At 55.2% G+C, this 22,581-nt stretch overlaps 1 protein-coding gene across 1 annotated transcript in view; it reads left to right on the forward strand.

Moving 5' to 3' along the window:
• Positions 1 to 22,581, forward strand: part of cerkl (ceramide kinase-like) — a 164,783-nt gene that overhangs the window by 63,241 nt on the left and 78,961 nt on the right. The window contains exon 3 of the mRNA XM_065018341.1: positions 7,216 to 7,347. Coding sequence (XP_064874413.1) covers positions 7,216 to 7,347 — 132 coding nt within the window. The remainder of the gene's footprint in view (positions 1 to 7,215; positions 7,348 to 22,581) is intronic.

Consider the following 22,581-nt stretch of genomic DNA (forward strand, 5'->3'; position numbering starts at 1 on the left):
ATTAAATGGAAGAATAGCAGCCTACAGTCAAATGAAAAGAATAGGGACAACACTGATCCTGATAGAACAGGAGGCTGAGGCGGCTGAGTAATTGGCCTCAGCTGTAATAGCCATACTTAAATTCCAAATAGCACCCTATTTCCTATATAGTGCACTACTTTTGATCAAGGCCCTATGGGACCTGGTCAAAAGTAATGCACTCTATAGGGAGTATGGTGCCATTTGGGACAGTCAAAAGTAGTGCACTCTATAGGGAGTATGGTGCCATTTGGGACAGTCAAAAGTAGTGCACTCTATAGGGAGTATGGTGCCATTTGGGACAGAACTATATAATTCCCATCAGATCCCCATTGTGATCGTTAGCCCACCAGAGGGGAGGAGGCTCTTCGTCTTCCTGGTACTGGATGGATAGAAACTTTATTTTCCAACAGAATCAATGAGAAACCTGACCTCAGATCCAGGTAATTTACTGGTGGTTATGGGAAAAGTAGTCCCTGGTGACTTGTGGTTGTCTCCAGGGGTAGAGAGAAGCCCTTAGCAGGTCTAAGCAGCAGATGCTCTTGTGACTAAGTCTCGACCACAGCAACAGGAGCCACCTTCCTCTCCTCCTGGTTCTGTCTGTCTACACTTAGTGGGGCTGGAGGTCCGACAGATGTAGTCACTGTGTTGGGCGATGTGTGGTGTGTGTGTGTGTGTGTGTGTGTGTTGGGTGACATTAGGCCAGCAGTATGGTCCTCAGGGGTAATGCAGCATTAAACCCATGAGTCAGAGGCTGAATATATTATCATCTGATGCAAACTGATGATCTCATTTAGTTCTCCTCAAGTGGCTGCAATATCACTCTCTAATCAACCATACAGTAATTCAGTCAATGTATTCAGTCAATGTATTCAGTCAATATATTCAGTCAATGTATTCAGTCAATGTAGCATCATCATTGGTTGTCAGGTTAAGCTCCCACGAATGTTAGCAATTTATAGGATAACTAATATAAGCTTTGTGTTTGTAAAGCAGATTATTAGGATTTTCAGGGATCAATTGGAAACCATAGCTTGCAAGTATTTTTCATCTAGCAGGAAAAAGTCTGTAAATGATCACTAAAGTGACCCAATAAGTCCATGTTGATGTTGTGTGTGTTATCCAGTGTTGATGGTTAACATTTCCTTGCCTCATGGTGAGAGAGAGAGAGGACTTAGTTAAACCCTGATTGAAGAGAGAGATCCCTCCCCAGCCGGGCTCCCCTGCCAGTCATGTTGCTATGGTACATAATCCTCTGTGTAGTCTGAAGCCTGTAGGAAAGCTCTACTGAGGACTGGACTGAAACAGCCTAATTCTCTGCATCATATGAAGACTCAGGTTTCATGTTGTTTTAGAAAGCAGAAGGCCAACCGGATTTACAGTCATGGGGTTCCAATTGCCTAATTAGGTTTCCAATGACCTATGGTCACTAACAGTATAATAAATGTTGTGATCCACAGTATGGTGTTTACAAAAACAAACTGCACAATAATGCACAATCTAGTGATCATGTTGCCAATGGTCTGATAGATTGATCTTACAGCTAGGTCTGTCTGTCCGTCCGTCCTATGATCAACAGATACAGTGTGGCTTAGTGTGTGTCTGTGGTCCCCTCCCTCTGCGAGGCTGTGGGCTGTGTGGAGTAAACTGGGGTGATGATGAACTCCCGTGGCTCCCCTGGCCTCCTCCTAACCCTCCTGAGCCTCCTGGGCTGAGCCTCCTGATCCTTCCCCTGGCCTACCCTGTTCCTCCTGAGCCCCAACCCAGGCAGCAGTGACAGCATCCTTCCTGCACCTGCTCCCAGCATCAGGGCCTCAGAACCCTGGAGGAGTGGGAGAGGATGGAGAGACCAGAGTGTCACAGTGGACCTGAAGGTCTTAGGGGGTGGATAGAGAGATAGGAGCACCACAGTGGACCTGAAGGTCTTAGGGGGTGGATAGCGAGAGAGGAGCACCACAGTGGAACCTAAGGACTTAGGGGTGGATAGCGAGATAGGAGCAACACAGTGGACCCTAGGGTCTTAGGGGGTGGATAGCGAGATAGGAGCACCACAGTGGACCTGAAGGTCTTAGGGGGTGGATAGAGCGATAGGAGCACCACAGTGGACCGGGACATCTTAGGGGGTGGATAGAGAGATAGGAGCACCACAGTGGACCTGAAGGTCTTAGGGGGTGGATGGAGAGATAGGAGCACCACAGTGGACCTGAAGGTCTTAGGGGGTGGATAGAGAGATAGGAGCACCACAGTGGACCTGAAGGTCTTAGGGGGTGGATAGAGAGATAGGAGCACCACAGTGGACCTGAAGGTCTTAGGGGGTGGATAGAGAGATAGGAGCACCACAGTGGACCTGAAGGTCTTAGGGGGTGGATAGAGAGGAGTGGAAAGCAGGGCAGGAAGGCCCAGTGGGCCTGGAGATGTGATCTTGCTCTCTAGCCTCATCTGTCTGTCCTCTAGAGAGACTGGAGGGAGATTGGGGTCACATCTCCAGGCCTGCTGTACCTTCCTGAGCTTCTCTCCCCATCCCCCATGACATCATCTCTCCCTGGGACCTGGATGTTGGTCCTCTCTGTCTGCACCTCCTCCTGGATTGTTGCTTGTTCCTTTCCTATTGAACCTGTGACCCCGGGTGCGTCCACAAAACCCTGGTGATCACAATGTAATGTAAGAGCAGCTAGCTGGGCGGCTGGCTGAGGGTCTGGGTCCGGGGTCAGAGCGGGAGTCTGTCAGAGCAGAGGCTGAGGGGCCATAGGGCTCATTAGCGGGTCGAAGTCAGGACCTTCAGGGACCAACCACCAGGGATTAGAGTAATGAGGGGGATAATGGAGACCATGAGGGGATGAGGAGTTCAGCGTGCTGCCTCTCCCTATCGATCCCTGGGTCTCCACCAGGCTCCAGGAAGGCCCAGGAGGGAACACTCCATAATTCTGCCTAATTATGATTGAGTGTGGAAACTCAGTAGCTCAGTGGCTGGGAGAGAGAGCAGGGGGACAGGGAGAGGAGGGAGAGAGGGCAGAGGGGGGAGGGCAGAGAGAGAGAGGGGAGAGGAGAGAGGAGAGAGAGAGAGAGAGAGGAGAGAGAGAGAGAGAGAGAGAGAGAGAGAGAGAGGCAGGGGAGAGAGGGCAGGGGAGGGCAGGGAGAGAGAGGGCAGAGAGAGAGGGCAGGGGGAGGGCAGGGAGAGAGAGGGCAGGGAGAGAGAGGGCAGGGGGAGGCACAGGGAGGACAGAGAGGGCAGGGAGAGAGAGGGCAGGGGGAGGACAGGGAGAGAGAGGGCAGAGAGAGAGAGGGCAGGGGGAGGGCAGGGAGAGAGAGGGCAGGGAGAGAGAGGGCAGAGAGAGAGAGGGCAGGGGGAGGGCAGGGAGAGAGAGGGCAGGGAGAGAGGGCAGGGGAGCACGGGAGAGAGAGGGCAGGGGTGGGCAGGGAGAGAGAGGGACAGGGAGGGCAGGGAGAGAGAGGGCAGGGAGAGAGGGCAGGGGGAGGGCAGGGGAGAGAGAGGAGGGCAGGGGAGCACGGGAGAGACAGGGCAGGAGAGGGCACAGAGAGAGGGAGAGGACAGAGAGAGGGAGGGAGAGAGAGAGAGAGAGAGAGAGAGAGAGGCAGGGGAGGGCAGGGAGAGAGAGGGCAGGGGGAGGGCAGGGGAGAGAGAGGGCAGGGAGAGAGGGCAGGGGGAGGGCAGGGAGAGAGAGGGCAGGGGGAGCACGGGGAGGGACAGGGCAGGTGCTTAGTGGAGGGCAGGGGGAGAGAGAGGACAGGGGAGCACAGAGGCGTGAGGGGCGGGGAGAGAGAGATAGCGAGATAGAGGGCAGGGGAGCACAGAGAGGGCGAGAGATGGCATAGGGGAGAGAGGGCGAGAGGGCAGGGGAGGACAGGGAGAGAGAGAGGCAGGGGAGCACAGGCAGGGAGAGAGGGCAGAGGGCAGTGGGGGAGCAGGGGGACAGGGAGAGACAGGGCAGGAGTGGGACAGGGAGAGAGAGGGAGGGGAGGACAGGGGGAGAGAGAGGGCAGGGGGGAGGACAGGGAGGGAGAGAGAGGGCAGGGGGAGGACAGGGAGAGAGAGGGCAGGGAGAGAGAGGGCAGAGAGAGAGGGGGAGGGCAGGGGGAGGGCAGGGAGAGAGAGGGCAGGGGGGGAGGACAGGGAGAGGGCATGGGGAGGGCAGGGAGAGAGAGGACAGGGGGAGGACAGGGAGAGAGAGGGCAGGGGGAGGACAGGGAGAGAGAGGGCAGGGAGAGAGAGGGCAGGGGAGGACAGGGGAGAGAGGGAGAGAGAGAGAGGGCAGGGGAGGGCAGGGGAGGACAGGGAGAGAGAGGACAGGGAGAGAGGGAGGGCAGAGAGAGAGGGCAGGGGGGGAGGGGAGGACAGGGAGAGAGAGGACAGGGAGAGAGAGGGCAGGGAGAGAGAGGGCAGGGGGAGGACAGGGAGAGAGAGGGCAGGGAGAGAGAGGGCAGGGGGAGGGCAGGGAGAGAGCAGGGGGCAGGGAGAGAGGGCAGGGAGAGAGAGGGCAGGAGGGGGAGAGAGAGGGCAGGGAGAGAGGGGCAGGAGGAGGACAGGGAGAGAGAGGACAGGGAGAGAGAGAGGGCAGGGGAGGACAGGGGAGGAGAGGACAGGGGAGAGAGAGGGCAGGGGGAGGACAGGGAGAGAGGGGCAGGAGAGAGAGGGCAGGGGGAGGGAGGGGAGAGAGCAGAGAGAGAGGGCAGGGGTGGGCACAGAGAGAGAGGGCAGGGAGAGAGAGGGGAGAGAGAGAGGGCAGGGGGAGGGCAGGGAGAGAGGGGCAGGGGGAGGGCAGGGAGAGAGAGGGCAGGGGAGAGAGGGCAGGGGGAGGGCAGGGAGAGAGAGGGCAGGGGGAGACGGGGGAGCAGGGGGAGGGCACAGAGAGAGAGGGCAGGAGGGAGAGGGCAGGGAGAGAGGGGCAGGGGGAGGGCAGGGGAGAGAGGGCAGGGGAGGCACAGGGGAGAGACAGGGCAGGGGGGAGGGGACAGGGCAGGAGAGAGAGAGAGGAGAGAGAGAGAGAGAGAGAGAGCAGGGGGAGGACAGGGGAGAGGGCAGGGGGAGGGCAGGGGAGAGAGCAGGGGGAGGGCAGGGAGAGGAGGGCAGGGGAGAGGGAGAGGGCAGGGAGAGAGGGCAGGGGGAGCAGGGAGAGACAGGGCAGGGAGAGAGAGGGACAGGGGGCAGGGGAGAGAGGGCAGAGGAGAGAGGGCAGGGGGAGGGACAGGAGAGAGAGACAGGGAGAGAGGGAGCAGAGAGAGGGCAGGGGGAGGACAGGTAGAGAGAGAGGGCAGGGGGAGGACAGGGAGAGAGAGGGCAGGGAGAGAGAGGGCAGGGGGAGGACAGGGAGAGAGAGGGCAGAGGAGAGAGAGGGCAGGGGAGAGAGGGCAGGAGGAGGACAGGGAGAGGGAGAGGACAGAGGGAGAGAGAGGGCAGGGGGAGGACAGGGAGAGAGAGGGCAGGGGGAGGGAGAGAGAGGGCAGGGGGAGGACAGGGAGAGAGGGCAGGGGGGCAGGGGGAGGGCAGGGAGAGAGGGCAGGGAGAGAGAGGGCAGAGAGAGGAGGGCAGGAGAGAGGAGGGCAGGGGGAGGGCAGGGAGAGAGAGGGCAGGGGAGGGCAGGAGAGAGAGGGCAGGGGGAGAGAGAGGGCAGGGAGAGAGAGGGCAGGGAGAGGGGGGGGAGGGAGGGGGAGGCAGGGGAGAGAGAGGGCAGGGGAGAGAGGGCAGGGGAGAGAGGGCAGAGGGGGAGGGGAGAGAGGGCAGAGGACAGGGAGGGAGGGCAGGAGGAGAGGGCAGGGGGAGGGCAGAGTAGAGAGAGAGGGCAGGGAGAGAGAGAGGGCAGGGGGAGGGCAGGGAGAGAGAGGGCAGAGAGAGAGAGGGCAGGGGGAGGGCAGGGAGAGAGAGGGCAGGAGGGGCAGGAGAGAGAGAGGCAGGGAGAGGGGAGAGAGAGAGAGAGAGAGAGGAGGAGAGAGAGAGAGGGAGAGAGAGAGAGGGCAGAGAGAGAGAGAGCAGGGAGAGAGAGCAGAGAGAGAGAGAGAGGGCAGAGAGAGAGAGAGAGAGCAGACAGGAGAGAGACAGAGACAGAGACAGAGACAGAGGTGGGCACAGAGACAGAGACAGAGACAGAGACAGAGACAGACAGGGAGAGAGACAGAGACAGAGACAGAGACAGAGACAGAGACAGAGACAGGGAGAGAGAGGGCCTGGCTAGGCAGGGAGAGAGAGGGCAGGGAGAGAGGGCAGGGGAGGGCAGGGAGAGAGAGAGGGCAGGGGGAGCACGGGAGACAGGCAGTTCAGGCTGTGTAGGGCGTTAGGGCCTCAACCCTCCTGACCTTTAGAAGGGAAGCAGACTCATCTCACTCAGGGGGTTGTTCAGGTGAGAGAGAGAGGGGGCAGAGAGAGAGAGGGCAGGGGGAGGGCAGGGAGAGAGAGAGGGCAGGGAGAGAGAGGGCAGGGGGAGGACAGGGAGAGAGAGGGCAGGGAGAGAGAGGCAGGGGGAGGACAGGGAGAGAGAGACCCAGAGAGGGCAGGGGAGGGGCAGGGAGAGAGAGGGCAGGGAGAGAGGGCAGCAGAGAGAGAGAGAGAGGGCAGGGGGAGGCAGGAGAGAGGGCAGGGAGAGAGAGGGCAGAGAGAGAGAGGGCAGGGGAGGGCAGGGAGAGAGAGGGCAGGGGGAGGGCAGGGAGAGAGAGGGCAGGAGGGGGAGAGGGGAGGGGCAGGGAGAGAGGGCAGGGGGAGCACGGGGAGAGACAGGGCAGGAGGGGGGCACAGAGAGAGAGGACAGGGAGAGAGAGAGAGAGAGAGAGAGAGAGAGAGAGAGAGAGAGAGAGAGAGAGAGAGAGAGAGAGAGAGAGAGAGAGAGAGAGAGAGACAGAGAGAGAGAGAGAGAGAGAGACAGAGAGAGACAGAGAGACAGAGAGAGAGACAGACAGACAGACAGACAGACACAGACACAGATACAGCAGGTGTCTCAGACCAATGTTTAATACACAGTGATACAACTGATCACGTCTAGGTGGGATGGCTGCTTTCACTGACTAACAGATGACCTGGACTGTAAAACCCATTGAAGCAGAAGTTGACCTGTTTGTTTGCCCTTTTTAATTCTATTCTCCTCTTTTTCATTTTTTTCCTGGATCTTTTGGGGTCTAGACCAGGACTGTATACTGTGATATAAATAGGCTTTATCAATACATTTGATTGATTCTGCTCTTGTCTTGCAGGTTTCCAGAACAGGCCCAAGTCCCTGAAGGTGTTTGTGAACCCTGCCAGTCATAAGAAAGAGGCCTACCAGATCTACAGAGATGATGTGGCACCCCTCTTTCAGCTAGCAGACATCAAAGCTGATGTGACCAGTAAGTGTCCCTTGAGAATGTTATGTCAGGGGTGTGGTCCTGTGTGGCTTATTTGGTAAGATGGTGACACTCTATCAGATACACATATTGTGAAAAAAATTGCTCTCTCATTGCATTTTTAAGGCCGGGATTCAATTCATAGATGGGTCTAGCGCTGGACAGCCAACAATTCGCCTTTTAAAGGCATTTCCCCCAAAGTTCGTGCAGATCACATTCACAGTGAAATATGGATAAAACGTCTGCTAAAGTTTGATGTCTCATTAGACTCGTGTGTGGGCTGGGCACAACCGTACATCTGACAACAGATGTTCTTTTGTCCCTCAGAGTACTGTGTGGTTTCCCTGCCCTGAGACAGTTATTCCTGGGTTAGGTGCTGTTCTGCCCTCAGGCCTTATCCACTCACATCACTCACCCTTCACTGCTTCACTATCACATCAACACCATGCTGTCCACCAGGGTCAATCCCTTTTAATTCCATTCATTCAATTTCCTGAATTGAATAAATTCAAGTGTGTGTGTTTGCGTGCGTGCGTGTGTGTATGTTTGCGTGCGTGCGTGCGTGTGTGTATGTTTGCGTGCGTGTGTGTGTGTGTGTGTGTGTGTTTGCGTGCGTGCGTGAAGGGTCTCTGAAGTGCATCTCACAAGTAATGACAGGACCAGTGTCTCCTCTCCTTCTCTCCTCTCCTCCTCTCCTCACTCACTGAGTAACCTGACCTAGGGGGGGCTAGACCCATCTGTTCCTCCTCCTCTCCCCCTCCCCCTCATCCTCTCCCCCTCCTCCACCCCCCCATTTGTCCGTGCGTGAGTGTATTAATGCTGCTACCATTGTGTGTGTGTGTCTGTGCATACGTTAATGAATGCTGCTTCCAGAAGCCATTCAAATAGTAATATAATCTGGTTACATCCCAATTGGCATCTTAATCCCTATATAGTACACTACTTTTGACCAGTGCCAATAGGGCCCATAGGGCTCTGGTCGAAAGTAGTGCACTATGTATGGAATAGATTTGCTGATGATGTGTCCCCCTCTGGGGGGAGTGCAAGGGAGGAAGGTGGACGAGGATCCATTAAAATACACTTTACCAAATATAAATTAAATGTATAATTCTGGGCCTGCAGTGGCCAGGGACCAACTGGGTTTGATGATGTTATAATCTCTGTTATTGATGATGTTATTAGTCCTCTGAATTGGGAAGGTGACAAATGGATCAGCCATTTATTTGAACTACTGAATGATAATGTCGTTATCACAATATAATGACAGTCCGGTAGAAGTATGTGTTGCAGTTGTGCATCCTGATGTACTATGCTGACTGAGGTACTATGCTGACTGAGGTACTATGCTGACTGATGTACTATGCTGACTGATGTACTATGCTGACTGATGTACTATGCTGACTGAGGTACTATGCTGACTGATGTACTATGCTGACTGATGTACTATGCTGACTGATGTACTATGCTGACTGTTTAACTATGCTGACTGATGTACTATGCTGACTGATGTACTATGCTGACTGATGTACTATGCTGACTGATGCACTATGCTGACTGATGCACTATGCTGACTGATGTACCATGCTGGCTGATGCACTATGCTGACAGATGTACTATGCTGACTGAGGTACTATGCTGACTGATAACCATGCTGACTGATGTACTATGCTGACTGATGTACTATGCTTACTGATGCACTATGCTGACTGATGTACTATGCTGGCTGATGCACTATGCTGTTTGAGGTACTATGCTGACTGATGTACTATGCTGACTGAACTACTATGCTGACTGATGCACTATGCTGACTGAAGTACTATGCTGACTGATGCACTATGCTGTTTGAGGTACTATGCTGACTGATGCACTATGCTGACTGAACTACTATGCTGACTGAGGTACTATGCTGACTGATGCACTATACTGACTGATGTACTATGCTGACTGATGTACTATGCTGACTGATGTACTATGCTAACTGATGTACTATGCTGACTGAGGTACTATGCTGACTGATGTACTATGCTGACTGAGGTACTATGCTGACTGATATACTATGCTGGCTGATGTACTTTGCTGGCTGATGTACTATGCTGACTGATGTACTATGCTGTTTGAGGTACTATGCTGACTGAGGTACTATGCTGACTGAAGTACTATGCTGACTGAGGTACTATGCTGACTGAGGTACTATGCTGACTGATGCACTATGCTGGCTGATGTACTATGCTGACTGATGTACTATGCTGACTGATGTACTTTGCTGGCTGATGTACTATGCTGATTGATGTACTATGCTGACTGATGTACTATGCTGACTGATGTACTATGCTGACTGATGTACTTTGCTGGCTGATGTACTATGCTGACTGATGTACTATGCTGACTGATGTACTATGCTGACTGATGTACTATGCTGACTGCTCACATATGTGTTATTTCTAAATATATTTAGTTAATAGTTGACAAGTTTATTGCAACATACTGGCCACCTACTCGTCTTATTTCTTAGGAGTAAGAAGTCAAATTCAGTCATGTGGCTGAGACATGCAAATTCTTCTTCGATGCAGATTTTTCAATGAACAGGATAGCTTCTGAATAGCAGATGTTATCAGCATAGTTTTGTAGTGTATGTACACAACATGCTGTCCATCAACATCATGTTGATGTGACAATGCAAGGGTCGAACAGGGACCAGGACATCCCCTGGTTCCAGAGATGGGGACAGGGACCAGGACATCCCCTGATACCAGAGACGGGGACAGGGACCAGGACATCCCCTGATACCAGAGATGGGGACAGGGACCAGGACATCCCCTGGTACCAGAGACGGGGACAGGGACCAGGACATCCCCTGGTACCAGAGACTGGGCTAGGACATCCCTGGTACCAGAGACAGGGCCAGGACATCCCCTGGTACCAGAGACGGGGACAGGGACCAGGACTTCCCCTGGTACCAGAGACAGGGCTAGGACATCCCCTGGTACCAGAGACGGGGCTAGGACATCCCCTGGTACCAGAGACAGGGCCAGGACATCCCCTGGTACCAGAGACAGGGACAGGACTTCCCCTGGTACCAGAGATGAGGCTAGGACATCCCCTGGTACCAGAGACTGGGCTAGGACATCCCCTGGTACCAGAGACAGGGCCAGGACATCCCCTGGTACCAGAGACAGGGACAGGACTTCCCCTGGTACCAGAGACGAGGCTAGGACATCCCCTGGTACCAGAGACTGGGCTAGGACATCCCCTGGTACCAGAGACTGGGCAGGACCAGGACATCCCTAGGACACCAGGACCCTGGTACCAGAGACGGGACATGGACCAGGACATCCCTGGTACCAGAGACGGGGCTATGACATCCCCTGGTACCAGAGACTGGGCTAGGACATGGAGGCGGGGACATGGACCAGGACATCTCCTCGTACCAGAGACGGGGACAGGGACCAGGACATCCCCTGGTACCAGCAACGGGGACATGGACCAAGACATCCCCTGGTACCAGAGACGGGGACAGGGACCAGGACATTCCCTGGTACCAGAGACGGGGACATGGACCAGGACATCTCCTCGTACCAGAGGCGGGGCTAGGACATCCCCTGGTACCAGAGACTGGGCTAGGACATCCCCTGGTACCAGAGACTGGGCTAGGACATCCCCTGGTACCAGAGACTGGGCTAGGACATCCCCTGGTACCAGAGACTGGGCTAGGCATCCCCTGGTACCAGAGACTGGGCTAGGACATCCCTTGGTACCAGAGATGGGGAAGAGGACATCCCCTGGTACCAGAGATGGGGAGGAGGAGATGAACAGAGATGGGTCTAGCCCCTCCCCATAGGTCCCCTGTTACCAGAGACGGGGACAGGAACCAGGACATTCTCTGGTACCAGAGACGGGGACAGGGACCAGGACATCCCCTGGTACCAGAAACGAGGACAAGGACCAGGACATCCCCTGGTACCAGAGACTGGGCTAGGGGCCAGGACATCCCCTGGTACCAGAGACTGGGCCAGGGACCAGGACATCCCCTGGTACCAGAAACGGGGCCAGGGGCCAGGACATCCCCTGGTACCAGAAACGGGGACAGGGACCAGGACATCTCCTCGTACCAGAGACTGGGCCAGGGCCCAGGACATCCCCTGGTACCAGAGGTGGGGACAGGGACCAGGACATCCCCTGTTACCAGAAACGGGGACATGGACCAGGACATCCCCTGTTACCAGAAACGGGGACATGGACCAGGACATCCCCTGTTACCAGAGGCGGGGACAGGGACCAGGACATCCCCTGTTACCAGAGGCGGGGACAGGGACCAGGACATCCCCTGTTACCAGAAACGGGGACATGGACCAGGACATCCCCTGGTACCAGAGGCGGGGACAGGGACCAGGACATCCCCTGGTACCAGAGGCGGGGACAGGGACCAGGACATCCCCTGGTACCAGAGGCGGGGACATGGACCAGGACATCCCCTGGTACCAGAGGCGGGGACAGGGACCAGGACATCCCCTGGTACCAGAAACGGGGACATGGACCAGGACATCCCCTGGTACCAGAGGCGGGGACAGGGACCAGGACATCCCCTGGTACCAGAGGCGGGGACAGGGACCAGGACATCCCCTGGTACCAGAAACGGGGACATGGACCAGGACATCTCCTCGTACCAGAGGCGGGGACAGGGACCAGGACATCCCCTGGTACCAGAAACGGGGACAGGGACCAGGACATCTCCTCGTACCAGAGGCGGGGACAGGGACCAGGACATCCCCTGGTACCAGAGACGGGGACAGGGACCAGGACATCCCCTGGTACCAGAGACGGGGACAGGGACCAGGATATCCACTCATGAAATATTAATGTGGTCCTGCTGATAATAATGATGCACATTCTCACGCAACAATACTCATCTGCAAGTGTCACATCAGTCGTGGTGGAACCTGTGATGTGTGTGATGGGTTGGTACAGCTGGGACTAACCCGCTCCAACGGAGAGGAGATGCCCCAGAAATGCTAAGTGGGGCATGGGCTTGTGATGCCATCTGCGGTATGGCACCCCGTTCCCCCATTTTCACTATTCACTGGCATCTGAGTGTGTGTGTGTGGTGTGGTGGGGGGGTGCTTGTGTGTGTGTTTGTGTGTGTGTTTGCAATGGTGGGCAAGCCGATATATTGTGACAGTAACCTAGTCTCTAGAGATTCAGGAACATGGGTTCTCCTCTCCATGGCGTGCCACCCTCTCCCCCTGTCTCCTCCACTAGCCACCTCCCTGTCAACCTCTCTCCCCTGTCTCCTCCACTAGCCATCTCCCTGTCAACCTCTCTCCCCTGTCTCCTCCACCAGCCTTCCCCCTGTCAACCTCTCTCTCCCTGTCTCCTCCACTAGCCTTCCCCATCAACCTCTCTCCCCTGTCTCCTCCACTAGCCTTCCCCATCAACCTCTCTCCCCTGTCTCCTCCACTAGCCTTCCCCATCAACCTCTCTCCCCTGTCTCCTCCAATAGCCTTCCCCCTGTCAACCTCTCTCTCCCTGTCTCCTCCACTAGCCTTCCCCATCAACCTCTCTCCCCTGTCTCCTCCACTAGCCTTCACCATCAACCTCTCTCCCCTGTCTCCTCCACTAGCCATCTCCCCATCAACCTCTCTCCCCGTCTCCTCCACTAGCCATCGCCCCATCAACCTCTCTTTCCCTGTCTCCTCCACTAGCCTTCCCCATCAACCTCTCTCCCCTGTCTCCTCCACTAGCCTTCCCCATCAACCTCTCTCCCCTGTCTCCTCCACTAGCCTTCCCCATCAACCTCTCTCCCCTGTCTCCTCCACTAGCCTTCCCCATCAAGCCTCTCTCCCCTGTCTCCTCCACTAGCCTTCCCATCAACCTCTCTCCCTGTCTCCTCCACTAGCCTTCCCCATCAACCTCTCTCCCTGTCTCCTCCACTAGCCTTCCCCATCAATCTCTCTCCCTGTCTCCTCCACTAGCCTTCCCCATCAACCTCTCTCCCCTGTCTCCTCCAGTAGCCTTCCCCATCAACCTCTCTCCCCTGTCTCCTCCACTACCCATCTCCCTGTCAACCTCTCTACCCTGTCTCCTCCAGTAGCCTTCCCCATCAACCTCTCTCCCCCTGTCTCCTCCACTAGCCACCTCCCTGTCAACCTCTCTCCCCCTGTCTCCTCCACTAGCCTTCCCCATCAACCTCTCTCCCCCTGTCTCCTCCACTAGCCTTCCCCATCAACCTCTCACCCCTGTCTCCTCCACTAGCCATCTCCCTGTCAATCTCTCTCCCCCTGTCTCCTCCACTAGCCATCTCCCTGTCAATCTCTCTCCCCCTGTCTCCTCCACTAGCCATCTCCCTGTCAATCTCTCCCCCTGACTCCTCCACTAGCCATCTCCCCTTCAACCTCTCTCCCCCTGTCTCCTCCACTTGCCATCTCCCCATCAACCTCTCTCCCCTGTCCTCTCCACTAGCCATCTCCCCATCAACCTCTCTCCCCCTGTCTCCTCCACTAGCCTTCCCCATCAAACTCTCTCCCCTGTCTCCTCCACTAGCCTTCCCCATCAACCTCTCTCCCCTGTCTCCTCCACTAGCCTTCCCCATCAACCTCTCTCCCCTGTCTCCTCCACTAGCCTTCCCCATCAACCTCTCTTTCCCTGTCTCCTCCACTAGCCTTCCCCATCAACCTCTCTCCCTGTCTCCTCCACTAGCCTTCCCCATCAAACCTCTCTCCCTGTCTCCTCCTCCACTAGCCTTCCCCATCAACCTCTCCCCTGTCTTCTCCACTAGCCACCTCCCTGTCAACCTCTCTCCCCTGTCTCCTCCACTAGCCTTCCCCATCAACCTCTCTCCCTGTCTCCTCCACTAGCCTTCCCCACCAACCTCTCTCACCCTGTCTCCTCCACTAGCCACCTCCCCATCAACCTCTCTCCCTGTCTCCTCCACTAGCCACCTCCCTGTCAACCTCTCTCCCCCTGTCTCCTCCTCTACTAGCCACCCCCTGTCAACCTCTCTCTCCCTGTCTCCTCCACTAGCCTTCCCATCAACCTCTCTCCCCCTGTCTCCTTCACTAGCCACCTCCCTGTCAACCTCTCTCTCCCTGTCTCCTCCACTAGCCTTCCCCATCAACCTCTCTCCCCTGTCTCCTCCACTAGCCACCTCCCTGTCAACCTCTCTCTCCCTGACTCCTCCACTAGCCATCTCCCCATCAACCTCTCTCCCCCTGTCTCCTCCACTTGCCATCTCCCCATCAACCTCTCTCCCTGTCCTCTCCACTAGCCATCTCCCCATCAACCTCTCTCCCCTGTCTCCTCCACTAGCCTTCCCCATCAACCTCTCTCCCCTGTCTCCTCCACTAGCCTTCCCCATCAAACTCTCTCCCCTGTCTCCTCCACTAGCCTTCCCCATCAACCTCTCTCCCTGTCTCCTCCACTAGCCTTCCCCATCAACCTCTCTCCCCTGTCTCCTCCACTAGCCTTCCCCATCAACCTCTCTTTCCCTGTCTCCTCCACTAGCCTTCCCCATCAAACCTCTCTCCCCTGTCTCCTCCTCCACTAGCCTTCCCCATCAACCTCTCTCCCCCTGTCTTCTCCACTAGCCACCTCCCTGTCAACCTCTCTCCCCCTGTCTCCTCCACTAGCCTTCCCCATCAACCTCTCTCCCCTGTCTCCTCCACTAGCCTTCCCCATCAACCTCTCTCACCCTGTCTCCTCCACTAGCCACCTCCCCATCAACCTCTCTCCCCTGTCTCCTCCACTAGCCACCTCCCTGTCAACCTCTCTCCCCCTGTCTCCTCCTCACTAGCCACCCCCTGTCAACCTCTCTCTCCCTCTCCTCCACTAGCCTTCCCCATCAACCTCTCTCCCCCTGTCTCCTTCACTAGCCACCTCCCTGTCAACCTCTCTCTCCCTGTCTCCTCCACTAGCCTTCCCCATCAACCTCTCTCCCCCTGTCTCCTCCACTAGCCACCTCCCCTGTCAACCCTCTCTCCCTGTCTCCTCCACTAGCCTTCCCCATCAACCTCTCTCCCCTGTCTCCTCCACTAGCCACCCCCTGTCAACCCTCTCTCCCTGTCTCCTCCACTAGCCATCTCCCTGTCAACCTCTCTCTCCCTGTCTCCTCCACTAGCCACCTCCCCATCAACCTCTCTCCCCTGTCTCCTCCACTAGCCTTCCCCATCAACCTCTCTCCCCCTGTCTCCTCCACTAGCCTTCCCCATCAACCCTCTCTCCCCTGTCTCCTCCACTAGCCATCTCCCTGTCAACCTCTCTCTCTCTGTCTCCTCCACTAGCCTTCCCCATCAACCTCTCTCCCTGTCTCCTCCAGCCTAGCCATTCCCTGTCAACCTCTCTCTCCCTGTCTCCTCCACTAGCCTTCCCCATCAACCTCTCTCCCCCTGTCTCCTCCACTAGCCTTCCCCATCAACCTCTCTCCCCTGTCTCTCCACTAGCCTTCCCCATCAACCTCTCTCCCCTGTCTCCTCCTCCACTAGCCTTCCCCATCAACCTCTCTCCCTGTCTCCTCCACTAGCCTTCCCCATCAACCTCTCTCCCTGGCTCCTCCAGTAGCCTTCCCCATCAACCTCTCTCCCCTGTCTCCTCCACTAGCCATCTCCCTGTCAACCTCTCTACCCTGTCTCCTCCACTCAGCCTTCCCCATCAACCTCTCCCTGTCTCCTCCACTAGCCTTCCCCATCAACCTCTCACCCCTGTCTCCTCCACTACCCATCTCCCCTGTCAACCTCTCTCCCTGTCTCCTCCAGTAGCCTTCCCCATCAACCTCTCTCCCCTGTCTCCTCCACTAGCCACCTCCCTGTCAACCTCTCTCCCCTGTCTCCTCCACTAGCCTTCCCCATCAACCTCTCTCCCCTGTCTCCTCCACTAGCCTTCCCCATCAACCTCTCGCCCTGTCTCCTCCACTAGCCACCGCCCTGTCAACCTCTCTCCCTGTCTCCTCCTCTACTAGCCACCCCCATCAACCTCTCTCGCCCTGTCTCCTCCACTCAGCCTTCCCCATCAACCTCTCTCCCCTGTCTCCTCCACTAGCCATCTCCCTGTCAACCTCTCTCCCTGTCTCCTCCACTAGCCACCTCCCTGTCAATCTCTCTCCCCTGTCTCCTCCACTAGCCATCTCCCTGTCAATCTCTCTCCCCTGTCTCCTCCACTAGCCATCTCCCCTTCAACCTCTCTCCCCTGTCTCCTCCACTTGCCATCTCCCATCAACCTCTCTCCCCTGTCCTCTCCACTAGCCATCTCCCCATCAACCTCTCTCCCCTGTCTCCTCCACTAGCCACCTCCCTGTCAACCTCTCTCCCCTGTCTCCTCCACTAGCCACCTCCCTGTCAACCTCTCTCCCCCCTGTCTCCTCCTCTACTAGCCACCCTGTCAACCTCTCTCGCCCTGTCTCCTCCACTAGCCACCGCCCTGTCAACCTCTCTCCCCCTGTCTCCTCCTCTACTAGCCACCCCCTGTCAACCTCTCTCCCCTGTCTCCTCCACTAGCCTTCCCATCAACCTCTCTCCCCTGTCTCCTTCACTAGCCACCTCCTGTCAACCTCTCTCCCTGTCTCCTCCACTAGCCTTCCCATCAACCCTCTCTCCCTGTCTCCTCCACTAGCCTTCCCCATCAACCTCTCTCCCCTGTGTCCTCCTCCACTAGCCACCCCCTGTCAACTCTCTCTCCCTGTCTCCTCCACTAGCCATCTCCCTATCAACCTCTCTCCCCCTGTCTCCTCCACTAGCCTTCCCCATCAACCTCTCACCCCTGTCTCCTCCACTAGCCATCTCCCTGTCAACCTCTCTCTCCCCTGTCTCCTCCACTAGCCTTCCCCATCAACCTCTCTCCCCTGTCTTCTCCACTAGCCATCTCCCTGTCAATCTCTCTCCCCCTGTCTCCTCCACTAGCCATCTCCCTGTCAATCTCTCTCCCCCTGTCTCCTCCACTAGCCACCTCCCTGTCAATCTCTCTCCCCTGTCTCCTCCACTAGCCATCTCCCTGTCAATCTCTCTCCCCCTGACTCCTCCACTAGCCATCTCCCCATCAACCTCTCTCCCCCTGTCTCTCCACTCTGCCATCTCCCCATCAACCTCTCTCCCCTGTCTCCTCCACTAGCCATCTCCCCATCAACCTCTCTCTCCCTGTCTCCTCCACTAGCCTTCCCCATCAACCTCTCTCCCCTGTCTCCTCCACTAGCCTTCCCCATCAAACTCTCTCCCCCTGTCTCCTCCACTAGCCTTCCCCATCAACCTCTCTCCCTGTCTCCTCCACTAGCCTTCCCCATCAACCTCTCTCCCCTGTCTCCTCCACTAGCCTTCCCCATCAACCTCTCTTTCCCTGTCTCCTCCACTAGCCTTCCCCATCAACCTCTCTCCCTGTCTCCTCCACTAGCCTTCCCCATCAAACCTCTCTCCCTGTCTCCTCCTCCACTAGCCTTCCCCATCAACCTCTCTCCCCTGTCTTCTCCACTAGCCACCTCCCTGTCAACCTCTCTCCCCCTGTCTCCTCCACTAGCCTTCCCCATCAACCTCTCTCCCCTGTCTCCTCCACTAGCCTTCCCCATCAACCTCTCTCACCCTGTCTCCTCCACTAGCCACCTCCCCATCAACCTCTCTCCCCTGTCTCCTCCACTAGCCACCTCCCTGTCAACCTCTCTCCCCCTGTCTCCTCCTCTACTAGCCACCCCCTGTCAACCTCTCTCTGCCTCTCCTCCACTAGCCTTCCCCATCAACCTCTCTCCCCCTGTCTCCTTCACTAGCCACCTCCCTGTCAACCTCTCTCTCCCTGTCTCCTCCACTAGCCTTCCCCATCAACCTCTCTCCCCCTGTCTCCTCCACTAGCCACCTCCCTGTCAACCTCTCTCCCTGTCTCCTCCACTAGCCTTCCCCATCAACCTCTCCCCCTGTCTCCTCCACTAGCCACCCCCTGTCAACCTCTCTCTCCCTGTCTCCTCCACTAGCCACCTCCCTGTCAACCTCTCTCCCTGTCTCCTCCACTAGCCTTCCCCATCAACCTCTCTCCCCTGTCTCCTCCACTAGCCACCCCCTGTCAACCTCTCTCTCCCTGTCTCCTCCACTAGCCATCTCCCTGTCAACCTCTCTCCCTGTCTCCTCCACTAGCCACCTCCCCATCAACCTCTCTCCCCCTGTCTCCTCCACTAGCCTTCCCCATCAACCTCTCTCCCCCTGTCTCCTCCACTAGCCTTCCCCATCAACCTCTCTCCCCCTGTCTCCTCCACTAGCCATCTCCCTGTCAACCTCTCTCTCTCTGTCTCCTCCACTAGCCTTCCCCATCAACCTCTCTCCCCTGTCTCCTCCACTAGCCATTTCCCTGTCAACCTCTCTCTCCCTGTCTCCTCCACTAGCCTTCCCCATCAACCTCTCTCCCCTGTCTCCTCCACTAGCCTTCCCCATCAACCTCTCTCTCCCTGTCTTCTCCACTAGCCTTCCCCATCAACCTCTCTCCCCTGTCTCCTCCTCCACTAGCCTTCCCCATCAACCTCTCTCCCCCTGTCTTCTCCACTAGCCACCTCCCTGTCAACCTCTCTCCCCCTGTCTCCTCCACTAGCCTTCCCCATCAACCTCTCTCCCCTGTCTCCTCCACTAGCCTTCCCCATCAACCTCTCTCTCCCCTGTCTCCTCCACTAGCCTTCCCCATCAACCTCTCTCCCCTGTCTCCTCCACTAGCCTTCCCCATCAACCTCTCTCCCCTGTCTCCTCCACTAGCCATCTCCCTGTCAACCTCTCTCTCTCTGTCTCCTCCACTAGCCTTCCCCATCAACCTCTCTCCCCTGTCTCCTCCACTAGCCATTTCCCTGTCAACCTCTCTCTCCCTGTCTCCTCCACTAGCCTTCCCCATCAACCTCTCTCCCCTGTCTCCTCCACTAGCCTTCCCCATCAACCTCTCTCCCCTGTCTCCTCCACTAGCCTTCCCCATCAACCTCTCTCCCCTGGCTCCTCCAGTAGCCTTCCCCATCAACCTCTCTCCCCTGTCTCCTCCACTAGCCATCTCCCTGTCAACCTCTCTACCCTGTCTCCTCCACTAGCCTTCCCCATCAACCTCTCTCCCCTGTCTCCTCCACTAGCCTTCCCCATCAACCTCTCACCCCTGTCTCCTCCACTAGCCATCTCCCTGTCAACCTCTCTCTCCCCTGTCTCCTCCACTAGCCTTCCCCATCAACCTCTCTCCCCTGTCTCCTCCACTAGCCATCTCCCTGTCAACCTCTCTCTTGCTGCTGTGATGGTGCTACGTCATTTCCGGTCACAACTTGCAGGCTTGTTTTCGAGTTGCTGTGCGTTTTGTTGCCAACCTATTTTGCCTATTTTGCTACCTGACAACTTTACGGTTTTCACTTTTTAATTACCGTTCATATATTTATTTATTTTTTCCTCAACTTTTTCACTCCGGACGCTTTATCTGGACACGATTCGTCAGGACCTCCAACAGCCGAAGCTAAGTAGTAACATTAACATGATGCCTTCTAATTGCAGCCGCTGTGCTCGCCTTACGGCGAGGATAGCTGTACTGCAAGCCCAGCTTCAGACGCAATCGTTAGGCAAGGGTAATTTTAGTGTAGGAAAGGATGAAACAGCGTCTGTGCCACCAGTAAGTACAGATAGTAGTATAAATCCCCTGGCACAGTCCCCGCAGCCGGACAATTTTCACGGTTTCTGGAAGGAAATGCTGTAGGAACGCTCAACCGGTGTCGCTCATTCAGCCGACAGAAACTTTCAACCGGTTTTCCCCATTAAGCAGGGTGGTCGGTGTCAGAGGCCGAGTCTTCTCTGGTCTCTACTCCTCCCGTTCACGGGGTCTGAGACGCCGAAGCTTCCCACCATTAGCTCTGACAAATTGAAAACTCTAGTCATTGGCGACTCCATTACCCGCAGTATTAGACTTAAGCGAATCATCCAGCGATCATACACTGTTTACCCGGGGCAGGGCTACCGGCGTTAAGGCTAATCTGAAGATGGTGCTGGCTAAAGCTAAAACTGGCGAGTGTAGAGAGTATAGAGATATTGTTATCCACGCCGGCACCAACGATGTTAGGATGAAACAGTCAGAGATCACCAAGCGCAACATAGCTTCTGCGTGCATATCAGCTAGAAAGATGTGTCGGCATCGAGTAATTGTCTCTGGCCCCCTCCCAGTTAGGGAGTGATGAGCTCTACAGCAGAGTCTCACAACTCAATCGCTGGTTGAAAACTGTTTTCTGCCCTCCCAAAGATAGAATTTGTAGATAATTGGCCCTCTTTCTGGGACTCACCACAAACAGGACCAAGCCTGACCTGCTGAGGAGTGACGGACTCCATCCTAGCTGGAGGGGTGCTCTCATCTTATCTACCAACATAGACAGGGCTCTAACTCCTCTAGCTCCACAATGAAATAGGGTGCAGGCCAGGCAGCAGGCTATTAGGCCAGCCTGCCAGCATAGTGGAGTCTGCCACTAGCATAGTCAGTGTAGTCAGCTCAGCTATCACCATTGAGACCGTGTCTGTGCCTCGACCTAGGTTGGGCAAAACTAAACATGGCGGTGTTCGCCTTAGCAATCTCACTAGGATAAAGACCACCTCCATTCCTGTCATTACTGAAAGAGATCATGATACCTCACTTCTCAAAATAGGGCTACTTAATGTTAGATCCCTTACTTCAAAGGCAATTATAGTCAATGAACTAATCACTGATCATAATCTTGATGTGATTGGCCTGACTGAAACATGGCTTAAGCCTGATGAATTTACTGTGTTAAATGAGGCCTCACCTCCTGGCTACACTAGTGACCATATCCCCGTGCATCCCGCAAAGGCGGAGGTGTTGCTAACATTTACGATAGCAAATTTCAATTTACAAAAAAAAAAATGACGTTTTTCGTCTTTTGAGCTTCTAGTCATGAAATCTATGCAGCCTACTCAATCACTTTTATAGCTACTGTTTACAGGCCTCCTGGGCCATATACAGCGTTTCTCACTGAGTTCCCTGAATTCCTATCGGACCTTGTAGTCATTGCAGATAATATTCTAATCTTTGGTGACTTTAATATTCACATGGAAAAGTCCACAGACCCACTCCAAAAGGCTTTCGGAGCCATCATCGACTCAGTGGGTTTTGTCCAACATGTCTCTGGACCCACTCACTGTCACAGTCATACGCTGACCTAGTTTTGTCCCATGGAATAAATGTTGTGGATCTTAATGTTTTTCCTCATAATCCTGACTATCGGACCACCATTTTATTACGTTTGCAATTGCAACAAATAATCTGCTCAGACCCCAACCAAGGAACATCAAAAGTCGTGCTATAAATTCACAGACAACACAAAGATTCCTTGATGCCCTTCCAGACTCCCTCTGCCTACCCAAGGACGCCAGAGGACAAAAATCCATTAACCACCTAACTGAGTATCTCAATTTAACCTTGCGCAATACCCTAGATGCAGTTGCACCCTGAAAACTAAAAAAATGTCTCATAAGAAACTAGCTCCCTGGTACACAGAAAATACCCGAGCTCTGAAGCAAGCTTCCAGAAAATTGGAACGGAAATGGCGCCACACCAAACTGGAAGTCTTCCGACTAGCTTGAAGGACGGTACCGTGCAGTACCGAAGAGCCCTTACTGCTGCTCGATCATCCTATTTTTCTAACTTAATTGAGGAAAATAAGAACAATCCGAAATTCCTTTTGATACTGTCGCAAAGCTAACTAAAAAGCAGCATTCCCCAAGAGAGGATGACTTTCACTTTAGCAGTGATAAATTCATGAACTTCTTTGAGGAAAAGATTATGATTATTAGAAAGCAAATTACGGACTCCTCTTTAAACCTGCGTATTCCTCCAAACCTCAGTTGTCCTGAGTCTGCACAACTCTGCCAGGACCTAGGATCAAGAGAGACGCTCAAGTCTTTAGTACTATATCTCTTGACACAATGATGAAAATAATCATGGCCTCTAAACCTTCAAGCTGCATACTGGACCCTATTCCAACTAAACTACTGAAAGAGCTGCTTCCTGTGCTTGGCCCTCCTATGTTGAACATAATAAACGGCTCTCTATCCACTGGATGTGTACCAAACTCACTAAAAGTGGCAGTAATAAAGCCTCTCTTGAAAAGCCAAACCTTGACCCAGAAAATATAAAAACTATCGGCCTATATCGAATCTTCCATTCCTCTCAAAATTTTAGAGAAGGCTGTTGCGCAGCAACTCACTGCCTTCCTGAAGACAAACAATGTATACGAAATGCTTCAGTCTGGTTTTAGACCCCATC

This window comes from Oncorhynchus nerka, linkage group LG1 (assembly GCF_034236695.1).
Source record: "Oncorhynchus nerka isolate Pitt River linkage group LG1, Oner_Uvic_2.0, whole genome shotgun sequence".
Lineage (NCBI taxonomy): Eukaryota > Metazoa > Chordata > Actinopteri > Salmoniformes > Salmonidae > Oncorhynchus > Oncorhynchus nerka.